This window comes from Prionailurus bengalensis, chromosome C2 (genome assembly GCF_016509475.1).
Source record: "Prionailurus bengalensis isolate Pbe53 chromosome C2, Fcat_Pben_1.1_paternal_pri, whole genome shotgun sequence".
In the NCBI taxonomy this organism is placed as follows: Eukaryota; Metazoa; Chordata; class Mammalia; order Carnivora; family Felidae; genus Prionailurus; species Prionailurus bengalensis.
Genome location: NC_057350.1, coordinates 12,566,762 through 12,594,730, shown reverse-complemented (window position 1 = coordinate 12,594,730; position 27,969 = coordinate 12,566,762). Strand labels below are relative to the sequence as shown.

Below are 27,969 nucleotides of genomic sequence, written 5' to 3'. Positions count from 1 at the left end.
CTCTACAGACTATCTCCTCTTCCCTGCCCGCTTTACCTCTTTACCATCTACTCATAGGCCTTCTTCCAGTTAACCCACTTCTGCCTCTGAATGAGTTGTCTTCTGCTAGCTGGCCACACAGGCTAAATTAACTGCTCAATCACTCAATTAGCTGATCCTGTCACAGTTTTCTAATATGCTCATTGTTAAGTGTGGGCCTTTACCTTTATCAAAGTACCCCGTATGAAATTAGGGAGTGGGTAAAATTTCACCAAGCCATTAATAGTAGTTACAGGGGTTTGCATTTCAGCATTCCTAGAGTTCTTCTTCTTACTATTATACCACAGGTTTAAATAACAGTTACTCCTAACATTAAATGACAAGCCACACAAATACAAAATGTCAGAGCATTAATTTTAATTTTATTTTGTAAAGTAAATCAAGATTGCCTGCCCCTCAATACTGCCTCATTAAGAGCACCACATGTACATTAAAGCAAACGCTGGAGAGGCTTGTTATATCTCTGATGACAGAAGGCATGGCTTCCTGGACAAATATTAGAGATTTAGAGGTTAATGCTCTAGATACTTAAATACCATCACTAATATAGTAATACAGATATTACTAGACGTATCAGTCTCAGCAGCAATCACCATTTGGGTGCAAACACCAGCAACCAGTAAGATTAGAAAGAAAGCTATAAATCATCAAGATAGTATGGTAGTGGCACAAAAACGGACAAATAGGTCAATGGAACAGAACAGAGAACCCAGAAATGGACTCACAAACATATGGCCAACTAATTTTTGGCAAAGCAGGTAAGAATATCCAGTGGGAAAAAACACAAGTCTCTTCAGCAAATGGTGTTGGAAAAACTGGACAGCGACATGCAGAAAAAAGAACCTGGACCACTTTCTTATACCATACACAAAAATAAACTCAACATGGATGAAATACAGGAACATTAAGACAGGAAGCCATCAAAATCCTGAAGGAGAAAGCAAGCAACAACCTCTTTGACCTTGGCTGCAGCAACTTCTTACTCAACACGTCTCCAGAGGTAAGGGAAACAAAAGCAAAAATGAGCTATTGGGACCTCATCAAGATAAAAAGCTTCTGCACGGGGAAGGAAACAACCAGCAAAACTAAAAGGCAACTGATGGAATGGGAAGAGATATTTGCAAATGACGTATCAGATAAAGGATTAGTATTCAAAACTTATAAAGAACTTATCAGACTCACCACCCAAAAAACAAATAATCTAGTGAAGAAATGGGCAAGAGACATGAATAGACACTTTTTCAAAGAAGACTTACAGATGGCCAACCAACACTTGAAAAGATGCTCAACATCACTCATCATCAGGGAAATACAAATCAAGATCACAATGAGATACCACCTCACGCCTGTCACAATGGCTGAAATTAAAAACTCAGCTGCATCAGAGAGAATGCAGAGAAGGAGGAACCCTTTTGCACTGCCAGTGGGAACGCAAACTGGTGCAGCCACTCTAGAAAATAGTATGGAGGTTCTTTACTACTATCAACACTAGCCAAAGTATGGAAAGAGCCCAAATGTCTATCAACTGATGAATGGATAAAGAAGATGTGGTATGTATATATATATATACATATATACACACACACACACACACGTATATATGTGTGTATATATATATACGTGTGTATATGTATATACACATATACATACGTACATATACATATATACATATATGTATACATATATACATATACATATATACAATAGAATATTACTCAGTGATCAAAAAGAATGAAACCTTACCATTTGCAACAATGTATATGGAACTAAAGGGGATTATGCTAAGCGAAGTCAGTCAGTCAGAGAAAGGCATATGATTTCACTCATATGTGGAATTTAAGAAACAAGACAGATGAACACAGGGGAAGGGAAGCAAAGGTAAGATAAAAAGAGAGAGGGAAACAAACCATAAGAGATTCTTAAATACAGAGAACAAACTGAGGGCTGTTTGTAGGATGGGTGGGTGGGGGATGGGCTACATGGGCTATTGGCATTAAGGAGGGCACTTGTTGGATGAGCACTGGGTATTATATGTAAGTGATGAATCACTGAAGTCTATTCCTTAAATCATTATTACACTATATGTTAACTAACTTGGATTTAAATTTTTTAAAAACTCGGCAGGGAAAAAAAAGAAAATGTATTTTTAACATTAAGTCATTGCCTTCCCTTAAAAACAAACAAAAAAAGTCATTTTGTAATGTACTACATTCCCATGCAACAAAATGTTTCTCTTCTAGGGATGAGTGGCTCAGTCGGTTAAGCATCTGACTTTGGCTCAGGTCACGATCTTGCAGTTTGTGGGTTCGAGCCCTGCACTGGGCTCCACACTGACAGTGCAGAGCCTGCTTGAGATTTTCTCTCTCTCTCCCTCTCTTACTGCTCCTCCCCTACATGCATGTGCATTCTTTCTCTCTATCTCAAAAAATAAATGAACTTAAAAAAATGTTCCCTCTTCTAATAATGCAGAATAATTATCTTATCATGAACTATACTCCAAATATATGAATATATCATGTCACTCAGGCTCCATGAAGACCCAACTATTAAACTGTCATCTCATTCAAACATTCCAACAAACGTCAGGCTGCTTATTTACACTTTTATATTATATTCTAAGACTCAGGAAACAGGACAGACACACACACACACGCATACAATTTAGTCTAAAGTGCCTATTAGATAAAAGTATGCTAAAGGAAAGGAAAGCTAATTGAAAGAGTAGGTATCACTTTCCTGCCCAGGAATTTCTTGTTTTCTCCTCAATAGTAAATGAAATTTTAAAATAATTTTAAGAGTGATGAATGATGTTTCAGCTGAGGTATCTGTATACTGTCTGTCATGACTATGACATCTAACACTGGGAGAGGTATTTTGCATGCATTATTCAATTTTCACAACGCCCCGTGAGCAAAATTACTACTATTTCCATTTGACATATGAGGAAACAGGCTTAGAGAGGTTATCAATTTGTTACTAACTTGTCTAAGCTTAAATAGCCAGAGTCACAGAACGCAGCTTCATGAGGGGAGGGATTTGGTTCAGTTCACTACACTAAACCCCAGCAGCCTAGCTCAGTGCCTGGCACTCAGGAGTTCAAAGATTTTATGCTCAATGAATCTGTGGATGAAATTTTAAAGTCATATGTGTTTTTAAGTCCAGACATTTCCAATTTGCTAAGAGAAAACAGTGTTTTCTTCCTTTATGTAAGGTACTGTAGATGTTTTCCTCTTCTTCCACATATACTTCGAGGACTGGGGCAGAATGGAAGGAGGTCTTTTGTAGGCTGTCAGAGCCCAGGCTGACTATGAACAACGGCGCTGTGCATGGATATGAAGCCAGAGGCAGGGAGAGAGGGCATCCACTTGAGGGGAAGGACAGCCTGTGATAAGATAAGTCTGGGTGGGGCGAGGAGGGTGCTGTCCACCCAGAGGTGTTGGGAGTGGCCTGGTATGGTAGGATGAGCTTGAGCAGGGTGGGGAGGGCAGGGTGCCCTGAGGGAACCCAGGGGCAGGGTGTTGGAGCCCCTGTGGGCTGAGGAGGCCACCCGCGTGGTGGCGGAGGCTGCAGCGGCAACAGGACAGTGGCTGATGGTCAGGATAATGGGAGCCAGGGTCCTCACTGTCAGAGAACGAGAGTGCCAATATGGGAAGACAGAAAACCGGAATGGGCACGGCAGCGCTGACTGCAATTGAAGTTACCACTGTGAACTCATAGTTTTCTAGACAGACAGACATGGATATAAATGGGTGTTATACAACCATCAATACCCACACATAGTTAACTGCATATTCCCCTTAGCTCCATCCAAACAGGGCCTGAGATCAGCAGTACCCCAACAGCAATGGCCATACCTAGCACCGAGATCTTGCTTTCTAATACCATTTTCCACTGTAAGGCCTCCTTAGAGAAATGGCTGATTCCGGGGCAAGGGCAGGGACAAGATGAGCCTGGAACACATTCTGTGCAGAAAGGGAGTACTCAAAGACTAATGGAGACATGGCACAAAAATGCAAAGCCAGCTCCAAGGGACCTCTACTAGAGAAATCTGGAACAACTTGAGCACTGAAACAAATGACAAGAGTAACAGATTAAAGTTAAAGTGTGATGAGTAATGGCGATGTTTACATACTCACAAAGCACCTTATCTCGGAACGCTTGTTAACAAGAAAAAGGAGTCTGCCAGAGAGCACCTTAAACAAATAAGCAGCGTGCTCACCAGCAGTACTGGGACAAGTCAAAACTGTGTGCACCTTGACAGGGTACGGTGAAAAGAACACAGCAGCACATGCGTAACATTCCTGCCAACATACATGACCTGAATCTGAGCAAGAGGAACCATCAGACAAACCCAAAGTGAGGCCCAGTCCGCACAACAGCCGGCCTTCGTCTTCAGAAGTTTTAAGGTCAGACACATCAAAGACTGAGGAACTTTCCCAGATTTAAAGAGACTGAAGAGGCATGACAACCAATAAAATGACAGATCTGAACTGGATCCTTTTGCTATAAGAGTCGTTGTTGGGACAACTGGTGAACTTGAACGGAGTCTGAGAATTAGAAAGAAGTACGATGTTAACTTTTTTTTTGTTATATTGTAGTTACGAAGGAGCAAGTCTTAGCTATTCTAGGAAATAAGTAATGGTATTTGTGGGTGATGGGATGTCATGTCAACAACTTATTCCCGATAACTAAGAGAAAGTTCTTTATACTGAACTTCAGCTTTTCTGTGTTTCTGATATTGTTTCAAGATTAAAAAAAATAAATGTAACCATTAAAAATAAACTTATAAAATACACATGCATATTCCTAAATTAAGAGGCTTTTCTCTCTACACAGCACAAAGATAAACTCTTATAGCACCATGTTATCCCCTGACCATACACTTTTTAACAGGGAAAATTTTCCCTCATTTTATGAAGCCCCATGAAATATAGAGAAATACATGAGGTAAGAGGGAGAGACTTAAATTATTATCTTATTTCTCTGCTAATTTTTAATTCTAGAAAACAATTTGAGAATCTTCCACTAGAAGGGATTATTTAAAATAAAAAAGCCGTACTACTTTCAAATAATGCGTATGATCTTTAGATAAAACACGGAATTTACAAATAGTTTACTCATTCATCCCCGTCTTTCCTTTTCCCTAACGCTCTCCCCTTGCAGCCCACACCGCAGTCAAAACGAATAAAAAATGAATAATGGGTGACTCCTTGTATGCTCCACACTCTTTTCCCTCTTCCCCTTTGTTCACAGTGTTCTTTCCATCTGGAACACCCCTGAGTCATCTTTGCATTTCCAAACATTGCCCATCCGTCAATACCTAACTAAAATGCCTCTTCCTTCCTAAAGCTTTCCCCGATCGTGCTGGAAGTAAATCTTTCTTCTCATTATTTCATAGTGCATTCACTTGTGTACTCACAGCCACAGAAATGGTCTCATTTCTTTTCATCTCAACAAATTACCAACCTAACCAGAGATGCCGAACGCTGCAACTGTTAAGTATGCGTCTCATAGACAAAAACAAATTGACAGGTTGCAGCACAAAAGGGAATGTTCTGTTAGTTTTAAAATTATACATAAAAAGACAGACATTTAACCTTACCATCAGTAGCATCTGAATGCTCTGGACGTTTATGGTGGCATGAGGGTGGGAGTGGGGAGGGGGGGAAGACAGGCATCATTAACTGATTTCTTTTTCTTTTTAAGTTTATTGATTTTATTTTGAGAGTGAGAGAGAGACACACACAGACAAGGAGGGAGAGAATCCCAGGCAGGTCCTGTGCTGTCAGTGCAGAGCCCAACGTGGGGCTCTATCTCAAGACTGTGAGACCATGGCCTGAGCCGAAATCAAGAGTCATAGATGCTTAACCGACTGAGCCACCAAGGCGCCCCGTGATTTCTAGCCAGGGTGTATTTTTCCAATATTTTTTTGAGTTTATTTATTTTTGAGAGAAAGAGACAGAGTGCAAGCGGGGGAGGGGCAGAGAGAAGGGGAGACACAGTATCCCGAAGGAGCTCCAGGCTCTGAGCTGTCAGCACAGAGCCTGACGTGAGGCTCGAACTCACAAACAGTGAGATCACAACCTGAGCTGAAGTTGGACGCCCAACTGACTGAGCCACCCAGACGCCCTACGATTTCTAAACACGGTTTAACCTAGTGGAGTTTCTTAAGGATGCATGGAGAGCCCCGAGGAAAACAGAGTGAAAGAATGAGAGGAAATGAAAGTTCAGGGGAGACGTTGATAACAGGAGTCCAGGTTACTCCTTGCTGGTGCTGTCTTTCAACGTATCCACTGTGCTTTCAATGAGAGGAACAGACTGCTCTGTGGTTTTCTTTTCTCTCTCCTGTTCATGTTGATGTTGTTAAGCACACAAGATGCTAGGAAAACGAACCTTTCTTTTTACAAGTTACCGATTTTTAGCCACCCATCAAGGCCTTTAGCAAGTTCAGCTCAGGTAAGGAGGCCTGCACCCCAGTAGCTCATCTGTCAAACGTGCAAAGTAAGGCAAAGCCTGACTCCGGAAGTTAACTGCTATTCACACCTCGGGTCGATAGTACCTAACTCCCTCAACAGCTTATTTTAAAGAGAAAAACTCTTCTTCCCTGTCACATTTGACACTACTTTTCGCTTGTGCCTTCAATTTTTTCTTAATTTTCCATCTAATGTGAACATCATTTTCTGGGAACACAGAGCTATCTTAGGCATAAATCTATAATTATATTTTTAAACATATCCATATGTCAGTCGAGCCCAATGTGGGGCTGGAACTTACAAACCACGAGATCATGACCTGAGCTGAAGTCTGATGCTTAACAGACTGAGACACCCAGGTGCCCCTATTTTTTAATTTTTTTAATGTTTATTTATTTTCAGAGAGAGAGAGAGAGAGAAGGCGGGAGAGGGGTTTAGAGAGAGGGAGAGAGAGAATCCCAAGCAGGCTCTGCACTGTCAGTGCAGAGGCGGAAAAGGGGCTTGAACTCACGAACCATGAGATCATGACTTGAGCCAAAACCAGGAGTCGGATGCTTAGCCGACTGAGCCACCCAGGCACCCTTCTCTGATTCTAATCCTAGTGAATATGTGAATATGAATAAGGTCACAGAATAGAATTTAAAGCAAAATAAAATACATACCATAAACATGTATTCTCATGAAAATATTTAAGGATGAAATGACATGATATCCAGGATTTACTTCAAAATAAATGGGGAGGGGGAAATAGTGGATAGGGATATAGATAAACACAAGCGGCCATGACATAATCATTGAGGCTGGGTGACAAATACATGAGAGTCAATGACACCATTCTCCCTTCTTAGATGTACAGTTGATACTTCCCAAAATAAAATGATAAAAAAAAAGTTTATCCTGACAACATTCTTTGGCATACTGGATAAGTTCAGAAAGAAGAGAAAACAAGATAACTCTGGGCTGTCAGTGACAGTGGAGGCTACTGGAATTCTAAGTAATTTGAGAGGTACTTTCTCCAACTACCCTAGACCAGAGGTAGATCAGTCAAAAGTTCAATGGGCATTTAGACTTTTATAACTTGAAAGGAGGCAGTAAATCCTACTGTCTTTAGAATGGCCCCACAGTCCACTCTAAGGCCATCATAAGATCATCAAATGACAAATATACAACAAATTGGAAAAGAAGACTTGACAATTCCAGAATGGAGACCCCGGGAAGGGTATAAGTATTGCTGTACCCCGTCATAAATGTTGACCTTACGTTCATCCTAGATAACTTAGCTTTAATATCCTACTCTGTTGAAAACGGCCTTGGAAAATAATAAGCTTGCCTTTGCTCATCACAGAAGAGGTTAAGAACTATTTAAACCTACATTAAGCCACGAGGTAGTGATACGCAACAACGCCACTCAGACACCTTAACTCATTCGTTATTTTGCCTCGCAGCACGCTTTCAAAGTTCTTTCCACTGAACGCCTTCCGGACTGAAAGCAGCCTAACCTACGTTCCCTACTGAAGCCACAGGAAAGTAATGAAAATAGAAGCTGTAGAGATGATCTATTTATAGACTACAGAAAACACTCAAGGGTGTAAATCCATCAATTGTTCCCTATCAAAATTTAACACACCAACTGTCCTCTCTCACATTACTTGGCACCCTCTTTTGCCACGGTGACTTACTCTCGTAGCACTGTATCATATGTTGTAACTGGCATTATTCAGCATTATTCGTATTACGCCCTCCCTTCTCGCATTAGGATTTCAGGCACATAATGAAGCACTGGATCAGACTATCGAAAGTCAGATTAAGACACAATCATACACCTGTATCTTGATTTTCATGAGTTGCAACTTTTTGAAACAGAGGCTTCTTCAACAGAGAATAATTGTCACGCGGTGATCATTTCTCCAGCTCAACAGAAAAACAAAATTAACTTATTACCTAAGATCACCAGATAATTTCACAGTCATTTGTTTTAAACTGAAATGGTACTCTGGGGATTAAATTTAAATGTAAATTTCTCTAACTTCTGATAATGACAATACTACAAACCAAATAAATAAGCTACCTAATGAAGGGCCTGCTACCCAATGTTAACATTCCGCTGTGGCTCAAACCTTTCAGATGGGCAACAGACGGTCTTTCTTCAGCTGATACAGAAGACCAAAATAAGGAAAGTCATTAAGAATGTGAAAACAAGATTACAAGTTAGTCCGCTCTTTCTAGAATCACAATTTGCTTGTGGTTGCACGCACTGCACTTTGTGGTCAGCTCATTTGCATACAGGTAGCACTCTGGTGGAGAACCAGAGGGCCTCTCTCTAGTCAGAGGATCCTGGAGATCGCGCAAACCAAGCTACTCATTTTCAGAAGAAAAAAGCTCGAGTTTAGTTGATTCATCCAAGGTCACAGAACTACCTGGCAGAAAAGCCACTTTCCATTTTATAAGACATAAGTAAAAAGAAGTTATTTTAAAAGGAAAAGGTTCTCTTTGTATAATTAAAATATTAAAACTCCAGCTGAAAAACATTAAACTATCCAAATTAATGTTGTGTCTACACTACAAATCCCCATCTTGGCAACATCTCAAGACGATAACAACCTTTCGCTAATTCACATAACAAGTATTTCCTGAATGCTGACTATGTACCAGGACCCTGGCAAAGTTCCACAGGAAAAAAAGTCAGTGCCCTAACACCTTCTATGAGGAAGACAGCCATTATGTGATCATACAAATGCAAACTCATAAATGACACTGAATACTGTCATGGAATTCTGACAGACTACAACGGGAGGACCTAACTGAAAATTGTTGGGGGGAGAGCGGCGGTTACGATAGGCTCGCCTGCAGAAGGAGTGGAGGTAAAAATGCTCCAAGCAACATACTCTGTGACCCAGCAATTCCATTCATAAAAATACATCCAACAGAGATGTGTACATATGTGCACCAAAAGACATGGATAAGGATGTTCATCCCGCTGTCATTCATAACAGAAAAAACTAGAAGTAAATGTCAACAGAATACTGGGATATTCACACCAGGGAATACTACCGAGTAGTGACAACTGCCGCAGGCTACAACAGGGATGATCTCCTGTACAGAACATTGAAAGAAGTCGGACCCAACAGAATACATATTGAGTGATTCCATTTATGTTAGGTTAAAAACCAGATAAAGTGAATCTATGATGTAAGAAGTCAGGTAGTGATTATCTTTGCAAATCACAGTAGAGATAAGAATGGGGAAGAATGTGAGGGAATCTTCTGGAGAGCTAGTAATGTTGATTGTTCAACCTGGTAGTGTTAACATAGATATGTTTACTCTGTAACAATTCATCAAGTCGTACATTTATGATTTATGTATTTTTCTACATGCATGAATAAATTTAGTTTTTAAAATAAATATTGAGCAACCTATCAAAATAACACCAGCATTTTTCACAGAGCTAGAACAAACAATCCTAAAATTTGCAGAGAACCAGAAAAGACCCTGAATAGCCAAAGCAATCTTGAAAAAGAAAACCAAAGCAGGAGGCATCACAATCCCAGCCTTCAAGCTGTGTTACAAAGCTGTAATCATCAAGACAGTATGGTACTGGCATAAAAACAGACACTCAGATCAATGGAACAGAATAGGGAACCCAGAAATGGACCCACAAATGTATGGCCAACTTATCTTTGACAAAGCAGATAAGAATATCTAGTGGAAAAAAACACAGTCTTTCAGCAAATGGTGTCGGAAAAACTGGACAGTGAGATGCAGAAGAATGAACCTGGACCACTTTCTTACACCATACACAAAAGTAAACTCAAAATGGATGAAAGACCTAAACGTAAGACAGGAAGCCATCAAAATCCTCGAGGAGAAAGCAGGCAACAACCTTTTTGACTTTGGACACAGCAACTTCTTACATAACACATCTCTGGAGGCAAGGGAAACAAAAGCAAAAATGAGCTATTGGGACCTCATCAAGCTAAAAAGTTTCTACATAGTGAAGGAAACAATCAGCAAAACTAAAAAGGCAACCGACAGAATAGGAAGAGATATTTGCAAATGACACATCAGATACAGGGTTAGTATCCAAAATCTATAAAGAATTTATCAAACTCAAAACCCAAAAACACAAATAATCCAGGGAAGAAATGGGCAAGAGACATGAATAGACACTTCTCCAAAGAAGACATCCAGATGGCCAACCGACACATGAAAAAATGCTCGACATCACTCATCATCAGGGGAAGACAAATCAAAACCACAATGGGCTATCATCTCACACCTGTCAGAATGACTAACATTAACAACTCAGGCAACAACACATGTTGGCGAGGATGCAGAAAAAGAGGATCTCTTTTACACTGCCGGTAGGAATGCCAACTGGTGCAGCCACTCTGGAAAAATGGAGGTTCCTCAAAAAATTAAAAATAGAACTACTCTATGGCCCAGCAATTGCACTACTAGGTATTTATCCAAGGGATACAGGTGTGCTGTTTCGAACGGGCACATGCACCCCAATATTCATAGCAGCACTGTCAACAATAGCCCAAGTATGGAAAGCGCCCAAATGTCCATCGATGGATGGATGAAGATGTGGTATATATATAAAGAAGATGTGGTATATATATATATATATATATATATATACACACAATGGGGTATTACTCGGCAATCAAAAAGAATGAAATCTTGCCATTTGCAACTACAAAGATGGAACTAGGGGGTATTATGCTAAGCGAAATTAGTCAGAGAAAGGCAAATATATGACTTCACTCATATGAGGACTTTAAGAGACAAAACAGATGAACATAAGGAAGGGAAGCAAAAATAATATAAAAACAGGGAGGGGGACAAAACAGAAGAGACTAATATAGAGAACAAACAGAGGGTTGTTGGAGGAGTTGTGGGAGGGGGATGGGCTAAATGGGGAAGCGGCATTAAGGAATATCTACTCCTGAAATCATGGCTGTACTATATGCTGACTAACCTGGATGTAAATTAAAAAATAAATTATTTAAAAAAAAAGAAAAAAAGAAAAAGAAGAGTATTTTGTTTTCTCTCTTCTTTACTGATTGAGTTATCTCAAAATCATTCAGGAATTTAAAGGGCATTTCTTTCAACCTAAACTAAGAGTGTCCAACTGACAAGAAGAGTTAATCCCTCTCCCCAAATGCCAAATTTACTCACAATGTGACTAGTTTAGTGCCTGTGAAATGTACTCCAATGTGAACACATTGCTTACATTATGTGACATAACAGGAGGAACTACAATGGCTTACCCTTGCACAATCCATTTTAGTAGAAAAAGATAACACCCAAATTCTTATTTACAAATATTAAACACTCAAGCAGATATAAACCGTTACCAATATAAGTATGATATGCAATCTTTAAAGCTGTACTTCTTGGCGCTCTAATTACAAGGCTAACCCCAAATGCACTAATCAACCCTACTCCTTGTTTCTTTCAAAATTACAGTTTGAACATAAGTGATACAATTTCACTAATTCAGACTTTACCACCTCAGAATGGTTGAAAATGTTGGCACCGATTGCAAAGAAAAGCTGTATTATAACCACCGGTTTTAAGCAATTTGTTTATATACTTGGGTGTAGTCGGCTTCATGCTTCTTCCCCTCGGGGCTCATTTAGCTTCTTGGATCTGTGGATTGATATTTTTCAACAAATTTGGAAAATGATCAGCTGTTATTTCTTCATATATTTTTCTGCTTCAGCCCCTTCTTTCTAGGTTTCCAATTATACACATACATTGCCCATATGAATTTGTTCCCCAACCTACTGATGGCTCTGTAGTCTAGTCTTTTCTGTGTTTCATATTAAGTAGTTTCTATTATTTGGTCTTCAAATTCAGCAATCATTTATTATGCAGTGTCTAATCTATTAATCCCCATCAGTGTATTTTTTTTTTTCATTTCAGATAACGCTATTTTCATTTCTATAAATTTAATTTGGGCCTTTCACATTGCTCATGTCTCTCCTTAACATGTTTATTCTTTGCTTCTTGGACATATGGAGTATATTTATAATAGCTGTTATAATGTCCTTGTTTATTGATTTTAACAACTGTTTCTACAGATTGACTTTTCTCCTCATTATGAGGATGTTTTCCTAGTTCTTTGTATATATGGTCATTTTTTCAGTTAAAAAATTTTTTTTAATGTTTATTTTTGAGAGACGGAGCAAGAGTGAGAGCAGGGGGAGGGGCAGAGAGCGAGGGAGTCACAGAAACCGAAGCAGGCTCCAGGCTCTGAGCTGTCATCACAGAGCCCGACGAAAGACTCTAACTCACGGACTACCAGTCGGATGCTCAACTGACTGAGCCACCTGGGTGTCCCTGCATGTACGGCAATTTTTAATTGAATGCTAGACATTGTAAATTTTACAGAGTTGAATCCTGGGTATATATTTTGAATTCCTGTATTCTTAAACTTTGTTCTGTTCTAGGATACAGGGAAGGGTTTTGGAAATTAAGTTATTTAAATAGGAAACAATCTGATCCCTTTGGGTCTTGGTTTTGAGCTTTGTCGGATAGGACCACAGAGGCCTTTAGTCTAGGGCTACTTGGCCCCACTACTGAAGCAATATACCCTTCTGAGTATTCAACCCAATTCCCAGAGTACTACGATATTTCCCCGTTCTGGCTGTTCACAACCGAACTCTTCCCAGCCCTGTGTGAGGTCCAGGAACTTTTCTTCCTGCTCCTTTTTGGTAGTTCTTTCCCTGCCCTGGGTAGCTTCCTCACACGCCGGCGCTGCAAATCAGCCGAAATCTCAAGTGGAACCCTGTGCACATCTCTGAAACTCTGCGTAGCTACCTCCTGTTTGGTACTCAGTCCTGAGCATTCCCACTGCCTTGGCTTGCACAAATTCCCTACTCTGTCTCCTCAAATCAGGGAGACTGCCAGGCTTTCTTGGGGTGCATCTCCCTGCTACTGTAGCCCAGAAGCACTCAAGGCAGTAAGCTAGAGTGATCAGTTAGAGCGATCGTCAGGCTCACCTTCTTTGTTTCCCTGCCCTCAAGTACCAGGGTCTCATGCCGCCTATTGTTCAATGTCTGAAAATTCTTTCTTTCTTTTATTCGTTTTGTTGTTGTTACCTAAGGTGAGAGGGTAAATCCAGCTCCTGTTACACCATCATGGTCAGAGGCGAAAAGCCTGATATAGTCTTGGGCTAATTGTATTTTATGAGACAAGTCAGAATACCTGGTGGGCCTGAAATTATATAATAAAATCACATAATGGAGTTTTACTGTTCAACGAGGGAGACACTGTGCTTTGCCTTTTATTTTCTCTCAGCAAAGTTAAGTGGTAGAGAAAGGAAAGCACTTAGTAACTACTGGTTTGGCCCAACATTAACAAGTAATCCTATTATCTGGCCCAGGATGGAAAAGTTAGGTTAAAGTGAGGTTTTGTTTGTTTGTTTGTTTGTTTGTTTGTTTCTTTTAAGCATAGATATTTAAGTTGCTATTTACTTTCTCTTCTACCAAATAGGAACATTCCCAAAATTACTTACAAAAAGAAAATAAATTTTTGCAACCCTGACACAAAGTGATACATAACAAATCTAAATTTCACCATTCTGGGCAGAAGAAGTCAACTATAAAAAGCCACTTCTTCCCTCAACTTAAATTTTTCTTAAAAAGAGGTAAGATACTGCAACTTATCTAAAGGGCAATCATGCTGACAGCCAGCCTTTGGCAATTATAAAGAACAAAACAAAAACAAAACAACAACTATGCAGGCCGCCTGTCATCACCACCTACTACACTCGTCGTCCAAAATTTTAAAGCCTAACATTTAACTTGGCTCAGCAAAGCAACTTTATATATATATTGTTTCAACGTTTATTTATTTTTGGGACAGAGAGAGACAGAGCATGAACGGCGGAGGGGCAGAGAGAGAGGGAGACACAGAATCGGAAACTGGCTCCAGGCTCTGAGCCATCAGCCCAGAGCCCGACGCGGGGCTCGAACTCCCGGACCCCGAGATCGTGACCTGGCTGAAGTCGGACGCTTAACCGACTGCGCCACCCAGGCGCCGCAAGCAACTTTATATTTTTAATGACCTAACTCTAAATCAAGTTTCCTCTCTAATACATCAATAGTTTGTGGGCAAAAGTCCAGCAAGTTTAACACTTCCCTCATTAGATAATGCTATCAATTTCACTTAACTTTAAAGTCTTCTACTGGCACTCCCTTGTTTTTGCCCCTCACCCCCCAACCCCCAAAATACTACCCACCACCCTCGCAACAACGCAAATAACAATTAAAGTGAAAAAATCAAATGGTAAGATTGTGTCGTTGGACCAGTTATTTTACCTCTCCAAGCCTCAGTTTCCACATCCGTGAAATGGGAGATAAAAGCACAAGCCACGGAATTAAATGAAATAAAGGCTGTCTAACACCACATCTCCTAAACTGTATGCTGACATGCTCTAGGATGCTTCAACAAACTCGCGTTAAGAGCTGCAGGATATTTTAAATTGAAAGAAACACAGAGATCCTCAACAGCTGCTGCACTGCCCAAACTATTAGCTTGAGGTAGTTCAGAGTATTAACAGTGGAGTTCGAACTTCCTTTGACAAGGTCCTATCTCTGTAAGGCTGGGTTTTCGGTAGTTGCTGCCGATAAAAAGCAAGACGGCAGAAGCAGAACGGAAAAGGGGGTGGAGCTGCCCAATCTGAGTCTGAGATGTGAAAAGCTGTTCAATGCTCAACAGCACATACATATCCCATTAGTAAATAACCGGTTATTTAGGAGGGAAAGAAATTATTTCCAATTTACTTGCGTTATTTTTCAAATAGGTACCAGAGTTCTCAGGACAGAACTATTTAACATTTGGACCTAATTATTTAATAAACAGAACTGTGGCCTAGGGGTGCTGTGAAAAACTTAATGAGACACCACAACACAATAAAGTGTAGGAACCTCTGGCTTGATGTTGTGACTGGGAGAGGAAGCTTCCAATAAATGGCAACTATTATCTCATTATAATCGCTCCTTTAGAGCGTGCAGTTTTGCAGAAAAGGCAGCGTAATCCACATTCAGTGACAAAGATTTCCAGAATATTGTCCTATAGTTTTATGGTTCATAGTTCCATGATAAAAGAAAAAAAAGTAGGTAAATGAAGAAACTCAGATGGACAAGCTGGGGTAAAACCAGGTCCAGCATATAGGGATACAGCCTTGATGTCTAGGAAGCACGTGATTTGAGTCCATCAGGATTCAAAAGGACTTGGAAAGCCTGAAAATCATCTTACCAGCAGGCAGATAAAAGCAATGAATCCTTACTTCTATCCTGGCATTTACTGAAAGAGCAAAAGCTCTACTATTAAGAGTCAGGAATTTATCTCACTACCTTACATCCCATCTTCTCAACAGGTGATCCAGAACTTCTGTTTCTAGAAATCATCCTTCATTTCCCGTGTGCTGACCTCCTCTGCATTTCTTTCTTAGGACTCAATTATGACCGTAAAGTATTTACCTCTGCTGAAGCACGAGATGGGTTGAAAAACAACGAGATAGTTCGTGAATTCAGAGCAGAGCATGTTAGCAGTCAGACCGGCGACCTGCGGCAGTCCTGCTGTGTAACTAGACAGAAGAGGGAAACGGAACCTGACACGAAACTGGTAGATATCCCTCTTTAATCTCTTGTTGAATTAATTCCCGAGGAAACACGTGTTATGACTTGCTGACCATCACACTTGCTGCTTACACTGGTCCAGACACAGAATACTAGTCACGGAGAATCTACTTCCTACACTCAACCACTGCCCCTCAGACATCAAATTTTAGTTTAATTAAGCAGCTTTCTGGACTGATAACTTCTATATGTCTTTTCTATCAGCAGTTCAAACACCAATTCTTTAAAAGATTAAAAGAAAAATCAATTTTACAGAAAAAAGGTACCATACTTTCAAACTTCTGTGAACTTTGCAAGCTAGCTTAGGTTAATCTCCTCCTCACCCCGGCCCACCCCCCACGGCACTACTTTAGCCACTTATTCTGTAACTGTGAGTGAAACACTGTACCAAGCAGTAGGGATACAAAGATTACCAAGACATGGGTTTTTCCCTTACAGAGTAGAGCATCCAGACACGGAAGTTCCACATAATCTTAAAGCACTACATTAAAAGGGCTATGGGAGCATTAGCACTACGGTTCAGGCTGAACGTTTCAAGAAAACTACTTCTTAATATATATAAGTAAATTTATATTATACAACTAGTTATTATAATATTGATATCAATAGGAAATAATAGCATTAACATTCTGGCCACCTGGTTACTTCGGATAAAATGTGCAAGCTAAAAAGTTATCCCATAATCTAGCACAGAAATATAAACTATGACTCTAAAGCCTACGTAAACTATGCTCAGAATAATCATCCCAATCTGATCACGTCAGAATCTCTAGGGGACTGGAGCCCAGGGAACCAGTATTTATGACCCCTCGCCAGGTGATTACAATACGCAAACAGGGCTGAAAACCACTGGTTCACTGATTAAGTCATAGCATCATGACTGATTTCAGTTTTAAAGCCTAGCAACATAAAGACAGAGTCCTGGGGCTGGATTAGTGGACACTCAGGCCCTACAAAGATCCATGATCTGAAACTGTTTTTACTGTGTTTTCACTGGCACCTTATTTTTTGATCTGCGCTAATAATATGAAATGGAAGGTTTCATGTTGGGTATCTCATGGCATTTCTGGCATAAGCCAAGACAACGAAGTGATTGTCAATCCTCAATGATATGTACTGCCTAAGATGTCTAAATTTTTAAGCTTTGCTCTTTAAAGCCAGGACAACTAGAGCCTGTAGAAATCATAAACTTTTGCTACATGACGGAGGCCCGCAAGGGTCACTTTTACCACCTGCTTTTAGAAAGAGCACCTGCATACAAGCACGTGGAGAACCACAAACCAGCGCATAAAAAGGGTTTATCCTGTGATACGGACTGAGTTCTAGAGAAATGACGAAAAGGAAGAGACAAGAACGAGATGGAGTGGGCGGGTGGCGCAGATTCTCAGGAAGGAAGATTGGAGCGAGAATGACAGGCTTCGAGTGCAAAGGTAGAGAGAAGCATTCCAGGGAAGAGGGTGTAGCAGGAACAGCATGAGGAAGGGTAGAACAAGCACAGTACTTTGGGAAAGCACAGTGGAAACAGAAGAGTCTCCCCTGAAAGGAGATCCACACCCATGCTGGACACACGGGGGGGGGGCAAGTTATGGAAGGCCTTGAAGGACAGGTTGAGGACTCAAACCTAATCTTCTTGAAAAATGGGGTTACACTTTGGTTTAATACCGAACGTGATTTTGGAAGATTCTTCTTGCAGATTAATAAGCAGACTGCGCTGAGATTCAAGGGGCTGGGACTGCTGAAGAGAAAAAGAACAACTCCGTATCTTCCAAATGCAGTTCCCTGGATACATCAGGCATTGCAGAAATGTGAGATTTTAAAAACGAGCACTCTACAGCACAACATGCACCTTGGTATTGCTCCAAACTGAATGTCAAATTAATTTTACAAGTCAAAGGATATACTAAAAGGTCTGTCAGCTCTTAACATTAAATATTTCAAGCTATTACTCTAAAGTCTACTGTAGGAAAGCTAATAACAGATCTAATAAATTATATATCATTTATGCTACTTTTATCAGGAAAGGCAACATTCAAACTCATTTTCCCTCTAAAAGAATTGCTTATATAGTCTAAATCTAATGAAAAGAAACACAATCAATAAAAGTTAAGACAATATTCTTAATATTCTTTTCCTTAAAATGTTAATGCCAAAATGCACGGTTTAGGAAGTTTGCTTTTTCTTAACCATTACTTGGCATAAAAGCTGCTGGAGATTTGGATGAATGATTATCCTTTGGTTTCCTACCTGAGAATAAAAGCAATAATCCTAGTAACTATGGGTAGTGCATCCTGTGTAGCTGAAAACTCAACTCCCTATTATCACCAGTAACCACAACTGAAGAAACATTTAAATTTTAGACAAATTAGGGGCACCTAAGTGGCTCAGTTGGTTAATACCTGACTGTTGATTTTGGCTCAGGTCATGATCTCACAGTTTGTGAGTTCGAGCCCCATGTGAGGCTGTGCTGACAGGGAGCCTCCTTAGAATTCTCTTTCTCCCTCCCTCTCTCTCTCTCTCTCTCTCTCTGTCTCTCTCTCTCACCCCACCCCTCCCCTGCTCACGCTCTATCTCTCAAAACTAAATAAACATACATTTTTTTTAAATTTTTTTTTCAACGTTTTTATTTATTTTTGGGACAGAGAGAGACAGAGCATGAACAGGTGAGGGGCAGAGAGAGAGGGAGACACAGAATCGGAAACAGGCTCCAGGCTCCGAGCCATCAGCCCAGAGCCCGATGCGGGGCTCGAACTCACGGACCGCGAGATCGTGACCTGGCTGAAGTCGGACGTTTAACCGACTGCGCCACCCAGGCGCCCCAAACATACATTTTTTTAATGTTTATTTAGTTTTGAGAGAGAGAGAGATAGAGCGTGAGCAGGGAAGGGGCAGAGAGAGGGAGACACAGAATCCGAAACAGGCTCCAGGTTCCAAGCTGTCAGCACAGAGCCTGAGGCGGGGCTCGAACTCACGAACCCTGAGATCATGACCTGAGCCAAAGTCGGACGCTTACCCGACTGAGCCACCCTGGTGCCCCATAAATAAACATTTTTAAAAAATAAAAAATAAGTAAATTTAGACAAATTAGAAAATCAGGTGACATCACCAAAAAAACCCAACACATACAAACAGTTGAGAAATAGTTCAAGACGAAACCAAACCATTTTCCCCCAGATATTTTAAATTAAGAATTCATCAGTATAAAGAACTATATTTGTCGTCTGAAAAAAAAGGCTATGCCAATTAATACTATAGCAAGTTATATATCAGTTTATTTAAATATAAAAAACAGTTAGAAGGAATTAAGTCCATACTAAGTATAACCCATCATAAGACTTGTTTTATTACAACACAAATAGCTCTATCCTGCTCACTCAAACCATGTTACTATATGTACCAAAAATATATACACCTCTCATACATTATACTTTGCTAAGACTTTTCTTTTTTTTTTTTTTTTAATGTTTATTTATTTTTGAGACAGAGAGAGACAGAGCATGAACGGGGGAGGGGCAGAGAGAGAGGGAGACACAGAATCGGAAGCAGGATCCAGGCTCCGAGCCATCAGCCCAGAGCCCAACGCGGGGCTTGAACTCCCGGACCGGACCGCGAGATCGTGACCTGAGTTGAAGTGGAATGCTTAACCGACTGAGCCACCCAGGCGCCCCACTCAGCCTTTTCTTTATGTTACTACCCTTTCTTCCAATCAAGATAAAATTTACTACTTTAGAGTTTTAAGATCAGGTTAACATTTTAACAGGTTAATACTCTGTATGCAAAATGCAGGGTCTTATGTATGCTGCTCACTTACTGAATCTGAAGAAAGTTTCAAAGTTTCAAATATTTAGGGACTTTTTTTTAAGCATGACTTTCAAACGCTATTTTTAATTTATAAAAATATGACCAGTAGCTAAACTAATGCCAACAAAGCAAAAATATGACAAAGAAACAAGTAGTTACCACTAGAAGAACTTTAAAAACAGAATCACATTTCTAGTAACCCCAACCTGGAGTTCTCTGCCAAAATCTCAGATTAAGAAAAAAATTAATATTCAAATTAGTCTTTTTATTTTTAATTTCATCCATTTGCCCAGAAAATAACCCAGACCACACTAATCTACTATTTTTCTTGTGGGGCAGTAGTCCTTTTCTTTATCAAAATAATTTTTTAAAACAACATGAAATCAATCACATTATCTCACATGAAATTCTAGAAGTTTACAATTCTCTCAATAAAAACGTAAGGGCCTCACCAAAGATACTCCAAAAACATTAGATAAATACTCTTGGAATTCATTACTATAACTGATATACAAGAAATCCTGTTCATTACAGGGGCACCTGGGTGGCTCAGTGGGTTAAGTGTGGGACTTCAGCTCAAGTCACGATCTTGTGGTCCCTGAGTTCAAGCCCCCCATAGGGCTCACTGCTGTCAGCCTGTCAGCGCAGAGCCTGCTTTGGATCCTCTGCCCCTCCCTTCCCCCCCCCCCCCAAAAAAAAAGAAATCCTGTTCATTACAGTAAAAATATCAAGCAAGCCTATACAGGGTGATGTGATGTGATACGAACTGTGACAATATTTCTTTGGAAAGAAAGATTTACTTTTAGGAGGAGGCAAAGAATCCAAGGAAGCAAAAACCTGTGCCCAAACTTGCACTTTGCCCCCGACCCCCAATAGAAACCTGCAAGGGTGGGCGAGGGGGGGCGGGGGGGGGCGGAAAAAAAAGAAAATGAACGTTTAAAATAAGGTTTAACGAAAAGAAAACAATGGCATACTCCGCTCCACCAAATACAGCGAAGGGGCTGTCAGGGTCATCTCTAAAAAAATGGTTGAATCTGAACAATTTCAAATCAAAACAGAGGCATACTGATCAGCTGGGCTAATAACAGATGACTTACAAAGCACAGCTACGGCCCCAGACTCGAACATGAGACATTCTTCCTTATGCCTGGTTTCCACGATGAGACTGAAAGGTGGAGGATCCAGTTTGTGATAGATCCGAAATCCTTTGCTGAACGCCATTCTCCTTTCTTCAGAGGCAGCCCTGTGAAAACCAAGCAAAGCAAATGAAGCTAACGTTTCCTTCTGCAGCAAGGACTGCAAGGCATCCAGAAGTCCCTCCCTGCCAGGTTTTGATGGGGGGGTGGGGTGGAAAAACAAAACAAAACAAAACAAAACAAACGGAGCTCAAGGGAGCGAATGGTTTATTCCAAAAGATAAGCCGTCACTTAATTTTACCAAAAAGCCAGAGGAAAAGCTACCAATTCTCACGGCAAGGCAACAACACAAGGCTTAATTACACTCCAAGTCCACGAACGGTTTGGTTAAGATGAGTTTCCGTTTACTTTGTGTTTACCAAAAGGAAAGATTTTGAGCGTATTTCGTTCGGAGTTGTTTATCAGCTTCCTGCTTCAGGATTTGTCACTACGTTGAAAGGGAACCGATTCGGAAACTTCAAGCCGTCCCTTTGCGGGGGAAGGAGAGGAGGTGGGAGGGAAGGTTAACGAGGCCGGTTCAAAGCTCCTTAGGGGGCAGGAGGAGGGAAAGGATTATCCGACACGACACGACTGGCTCTCCCGGGGGCGGCAGCGAAGGGCAAGGGAAGCGGCACAGGTTACCGCCACCTCCCGCCCGGCCGCAGGCCACCGCCGGCTGGGGAGACAGCAGGCGGAAGCCCGTAAATATGAATGGCCACCCGGGAAGAGTCACGACTCGGGACACGGACCCGACCGGGGATCCTCGGGGATCCCGGGCAGACGACCGCCCGGGAAAGCAGCTCCGTCCCAGGGGGGCGAAGCCGCCCAGCCGCCCGATCCCTTTATGCGCCAGCAGAGACGACCCGGCGCCCAGACCGACTTGGTTCCTCTCCCGCGGGCAGGCTGACAGCCGCTGTCACCACAGCCCCCGGCCCGACGCAGCGCCCCGCACAACCTGTAGTCTGCTCACAACCTCGCCCGCCCTCCCGAGCCTGGGCTGCCCGCGGTCGCCCCTCACCGTTCCCGCCCGGGCTGCGGCGGGGGAGGCTGACCAGGAAGCGTCCGCCCGCACGCCCGGCTGCCGGTGGGTCTGGCCGCGGCCGCTCCCCGCCCCCCGCCGGCTCGCTCACCTCTTTCTCCGGCTCCTCCTCCTCCTTCTCCCGCAGCCGCCGCCGCCACAGCCGCCGGAAGCGTCACTTCCGCTCCAGCAGGCCTCTCTTCCGCATTGCGCCGCGGCCGGGGGCGGAAGGCCCGCCCCTCGGGGGAAAGGCGGGGCGTCAGAAGGGAGGCTCCGCCCACTCCGGACCTCCCTGGGAGTCCGAAACGGTGGGCCGCCTGCTTCCTCCACGCGCTGCGACCTTCACCTCAGGCGGCCTGCCGCCGGGGCCGCGGCTGCAAGTCACTGGGGATATGGGGACGAGGAGGATCGGCCTCCCTAGCCCCCTCGCGGGGGCTTTTCAGAACTTACCAACCCTCCCCGTGAGCACCAGGGAGGGACTCGGGGGAAAAGCTTTGGGGACCGGGTATTGATGTACCCAAGATGGGTGTCAGGACCACCCCCTGTCGCCCCCACCGGCCTGACGGCCGGGGGCGGGGGGGGGGGGTAGGCTCGGGACTGTCTGCAGGCGGGCCAACCGGACGGCGCCTGAAGAGCTGTCCATGGTGTCTCCACGCCAACAGCGCTCTGTTCCCATCTGAGCGTCTGGATAAGCAGAAGAAAAACTAATGCCTGCTTTGGAACAACTCTGTCGGCTGCCTTTTCTTCTGGCGTGTTCCAGAGCTCTCAGGAACACTGTAGGAGAGTGCCCAGTTGTGCAAACGGTGGAGACTCGGATGTCACAAACCAGGACCTCAAGACTGAGTTGAAACATGGCTGTACTCAGGCAACTATGTTTGTCACTGAATGGCGAAAAGCTTTCGTCAACCACGCAGTTTAATAACGGAAGGCGTCCTAACCCTTTCGTTTTTTGATTTTTTAACAAATCACGCTATATGGCTAATATCAATGTGTCCCACGGACGTTTCATTCTCTTTCCACTCAGTAGACCTGAATATGGAAATGAAGTCAAAGCCAACGGGGCCAAAAGGAATTGAAATCCTGAAGAACCCAGAACTCTGAGAAACTGTTTCTGCTTGCCTTTGTTTTTTCTTTACCTCTTCCCCTTCTTGCCTTTATTTTGGGAGCAAAAGCAGAATTTAAACTTGTTATCTTGCACAAAGTCATTTCCCCCTCCAGGCCCTGTCATGTGACTTGATTTAACATTTCTTCATCCATTTTAGAGAAGCTGGACCCACCCTGGTTTCAGGATACTAAAGTAGCTCTAATTCGTTAGAAAAAGAAGCCATTTCTTTTCTAGAAGGAGAGATGCAAAGACACATTTAGTTCTGAGAACTGGAGGGGATTTCTCATTTAGTACTATTTACTTAGAAAAAGGTGTTTTTGACGTTAGTAGTGGTTACTGACAACAGCCTCAGAATTAAACCTAATTTAAACTGCTAGACTGTGGTTGCTTTTTTTTTTTTCCAGAAGAATCCATCTCAATTAGAGATTGCATTTGATGGAAAAAAAGTAGATGGGAGTGGGTGAGAATGGAAATTTTATTTGCCTATTCAGTTATAATGCCTCTCTAGCCCTGAAGGCATGGCAGATGTATGCACCAGAAAAACATATGGACGGATATTTTGCTCCAGGAGAGATGTTGATGTTATTGAATACTTTGCTTGGGAGTTGTTTTTTATGACAGCTGAGATCCAGAAAAGAGAAGTTGTTAAAAAATTACTGTTTCAAGTAGAGTTGGGACCGGAAACCAAACTTGGCCACCCCAAACCTAAGCTCACTTCCATCATGCCTGTCTGGGAGGCTGCAATGAAGAGTCCCCCACGCCCCCACCCCTCCTTCTCAGAGTGGGAATTGTGGGTACCGGGCTCTTTTAGAAGCAGGTGTTCTGCCTACTTCTGATTTCTTTTGATTTGGGACTAAGGAGAGTAAGGTCAAAGTTTCTTGGTTCTGGGTGTGAACTGCTATTTCTTTCTTCAAAATAAACTGGGCGGAGGCAGGAGAGATAAGCAGGACTCATTCCTAGAGCTGTCAGAAGGCCACAACCTTTCCAAATCCTTTCAAAATGGATCTTTTAGTCATGAATAAGTATGGCCAGCGTTTGAAAACTCAAAGGCCATTTTACTAGTGACTTCTATAGAATGTAATTCCTTCTTTTTCTTGTCCCTCTTTACTACTTACGCTTGTTACAGCACATGGAAATAGCCAAATTTTCACCAGGTTTGAAGAGCGTCGGTGGGGGTTGGGAGGGGAGAGCACTGACTTAAAATACAAGTTACGTGGCACACACAAACTTCTTACTGAGGTCTTAAGGGCCCACAGAGATGTGCTGACACTTTCTTGACCCTTCAAAATGAGCAATGAGGCCTGTGGGTAGGCTCAAAAATAGCACATCCTAATCCCTGGGACATGTGAATATTAATTTATAGGGAAAACAAGTCTTTGCTGCTGTGATTGAGTTAAGGATCTTGAGATTATTTTGCTTTCTCTGGGCAGGCCCTAAATGCAATCACAGCTGTTCTTATAGGGTGGCAGAGAGAAACTAGACACACACAGAGGCAATATGAAGACAGAAGTAGAGACGGGAGCGAGGGGGCCACTAGCCAAAGAATGTCAGCAGCCCCCAGAAGCTGGGAGAGAGCAGGAAGGATTCTTCCCTAGAGCCTTTGGAACATGCACTGCCACCACCTTGATTTTGTACTTCCGGGTTCCAGCACTGTGAGAAAAGCCCTATTGTTTTAAACTACCCAGTTTGTGATCACTTGTTACAACAGCCACAGACAATTAATGTAAGACTTAAGTGACTTTCCATCAGGAGAGAACCTGAGGTCAGCCAAACAGCCCCAATGCCATTTTTAAAAACTGTACCACGTTACAAGACTACAAGTGTTGACAGATGTCTTAACACGAATTAGTAGTAGGGCCTACTTTTCCGTACAGCCTGAATTTTATCAAAATGCTAGAAAACAACTGGCAAACTTGGGGAATACGAACGGCCTCATTCAGTTCTCTTTAACAGGCTCTTGTTCAGGTTACATACACCAGAGCTAGCTTTTATATCAGGATCTGCAGAGAGCTATTAGTATATAGAAAGGGGTGGCTTCTTGTTGAAGAGAAACTAGTGGTCCTGAGGGGCAACACAAGAGTAGGTTCCAAATAGCATTAGCTGTTTCCTGTGCATGAACTTACGGCAATCAGTGAAGAATGAGACTTTAACTTGGCAAAACAGAAACGCTGTAAGTAGAAAATATAGTCAGCTGGAGAGCAGAATCATTGTGAAAATAAAATCAAACAGAAACTGCAAAGACTGAAAAACTGCTCATGCACACATCAAGAAACTTGTGTGACAAAAAGTTTTCGTTTCCAAACAACAGACCGACTCCAAGGAGCTCAAGTGAAGGGGTTTGTTTTCACGACACGCAAGATTCTCATGGAAATCAAAGGACCTGAGCAGTACAGCAAGGCCCGGCCTCACTGAGATGGGAGCTAGAGGGTGTCGCCTGTCAACCTGGATCTTGGTCCCTAAACAGGTGTCTCTGGAATTTCAACACCTAAGGTTACATGCAAAGGTAAGCTTTCATGGGCAAGGTGGTTTTGTAGAGTGGCTTAAGATGGCTTCCACAGAATTTGTCAGACCTTTCACCCTTCACTATGTGTTTTGGATCATCAAGCACAGGATATAGAATGTATTTACCTGAAGATCTTTTTAAATAAGAGCCCCAAAACTAAGGACCACTGTATATGGGCATTCTCAGTGACCTGCATGATCGTTAACATCCAAGCCCCAGCCCTAGAAGAAAGCCAATATAAATTACTGCGGCCTGAAGGTCCAGAAGCAGGCCAGGGGCCAGTCAACATTGCACATCAAAACCAATTCCAGGTAACAATTTTTAGGCCGTCTGCCTTTGCCAGGCAGTCTGAAACCACTCTCAACAACTGAATCGGGTATCCATACAGTTTCCATTTTGGAGGGCAGTCTCCAAAGCATTTTGGACAATGACAGCCTTACCAAAGCAGAAGGTCTCCCAAACATTCAGTCATACTTCATTCTTACTACAAGTAGAAGTTATTGTTCTCATTTTCATTTACTTGACACAACAAACCAAAATTGTGGTTACGGTCAGTGATTACAGTTACCGTGTGGCTATAGCAAAAGTCCCTTTACTATGTGGATATCACCATGTCAGAGAGGAGTTCTGGTAACCAGACAGAAGTAGCATCTTACATAATGCACTTTGGAGCTCTACAACATTTGGCCATTTTTTAGGATTTCATGACTTCAAGAGAAATTAGCATTTAAAACAAAATTAGGCACTTATCAAAACTCACTGCACTGTATACACTTAAATTTAAGGGGGTAGACTTTACTGTTTAGAAAATCATACGTCAATAAAGCCGGCTTTAAAGAAATTCGGGAGCTTTACATTTTAGTCTAGTCTCATGAGGAAAAGGTGCTCACTGAGGCTTGTGTAGTTTGGGACCAGTTCTGGGTGATAAGATTATTACCGCAGGCAACGCTCAGGTCAACTGAAGCCCTCTGGGGGATGACATGGAACATACCTGAGAGATTAGAAGTTGGCCTGGTAGCCATGAAATCATGCCCCTCCCATGTCCCGCAAGGAGATCCTGGGCATCAGTGAGCCAGAGTGGCAGAGAGACGAAGGGCAGCTCCCGGAGACCTGAAACTCCTTAGAGCTGAGACTCTGGGTTGAGGAGGCCCGGTCAGCCTTGTATCTGAGACTTTAATTCCTTCCATTTCTGCTCGAGAGGCCATGATCTCCGTTCTCAGGCTCCCCTGGCCTCCTCCAGCCCCTTCTTTCCCCCTTATTGTCACTCCCCCTCAATAATCTCTTGTACGTCTACTGCTAGCTCGGCAATTGCTCCCCAGAGGCCCCCAACTACTGGGTATTTCTCTTTCCACCCCCTTCTTTGCCCGAGGGCTGTTCCCTGGGACATCAGCTGCTGGACACTCCAGCCCGCCACACAGGCCCAGAGAAAGCCCTCGGGCAGAGGTGCAGGTGTGTGCAGGAATCCAAGCATCAACAGCAGGATGGGGGGTTGGGGCCAACAGCACTGGTGTAACGCAGCAATCAGTCTTTATGACTAGGGTTTATATGGTCTCAATAAAAATAACTTTCCTTCAGGAAAACCTTTCTCACGCATTCTAGAGTTGATTCAGAAGACTCCTCCAAAAGGAAAAACTGAAAAAGCAAACCCTTAGCTTTATTAAAATGTCACCCTCTACTCACCTTTTGCCAGTTCCCTTCATAAGAAAGGATGTCCTTTAGACATTTCAGGAGAATTTTTTCCTGGTTGAGACAGGGGAGCCACTTGCCTTACGCACACGTCTATGTTAAGGTCACCTTCTGTCAAGGTCCCAGTGTGGTAATCAAGCCCATTCCTGAAACCGAAACAGCCTGCTCGGCTGCAGAGGATAACAAGTCTCAAAGCTGACTGCAGGAGTCCTTACAAGTAGACACAGGAAAAGCCATCAGTCGAATGGGTTTGGAAACACAAATTTAAGGCACTAATGATGTGCAGGTCATGTGTGTACATGTTTGTATGTTTGATTCCATTGAAGTTCTCATTTCAATTCTACTTAGAATTAATGTTTTCTCATTTCAATTCTGTTTAGAAGGCCACTATTGTGGAACAGAATGAGTATGCAGGGATAAGTAATGTTCCTACAATAAAGATAAAACTGACAGGGGCGCCTGGGTGGCTCAGTCTGTTGGGCGTCGACTTTGGCTCAGGTCATGATCTCCCAGCTCGTG

General features: G+C 42.4%; 1 protein-coding gene across 15 annotated transcripts in view; it reads right to left on the bottom strand.

Moving 5' to 3' along the window:
* Positions 1–22,386, bottom strand: part of SYNJ1 (synaptojanin 1) — a 91,299-nt gene extending 68,913 nt beyond the window's left edge. For 10 of the 15 annotated variants that reach the window (XM_043593718.1, XM_043593723.1, XM_043593722.1 and 7 more), the window contains exons 1-2: positions 22,269–22,366; positions 21,061–21,206 (exon numbers count right to left, since the gene is read on the bottom strand). In XM_043593718.1, the coding sequence (XP_043449653.1) occupies positions 21,061–21,184 (124 nt within the window). In that variant the 5' untranslated portion in view covers positions 21,185–21,206; positions 22,269–22,366. Of the gene's footprint in view, positions 1–21,060; positions 21,207–22,156 lie in introns of all 15 variants that reach the window. The other 5 variants (XM_043593721.1, XM_043593726.1, XM_043593729.1 and 2 more) reach the window with 3 other exon arrangements.
* Positions 22,387–27,969: the final 5,583 nt, after the last annotated feature.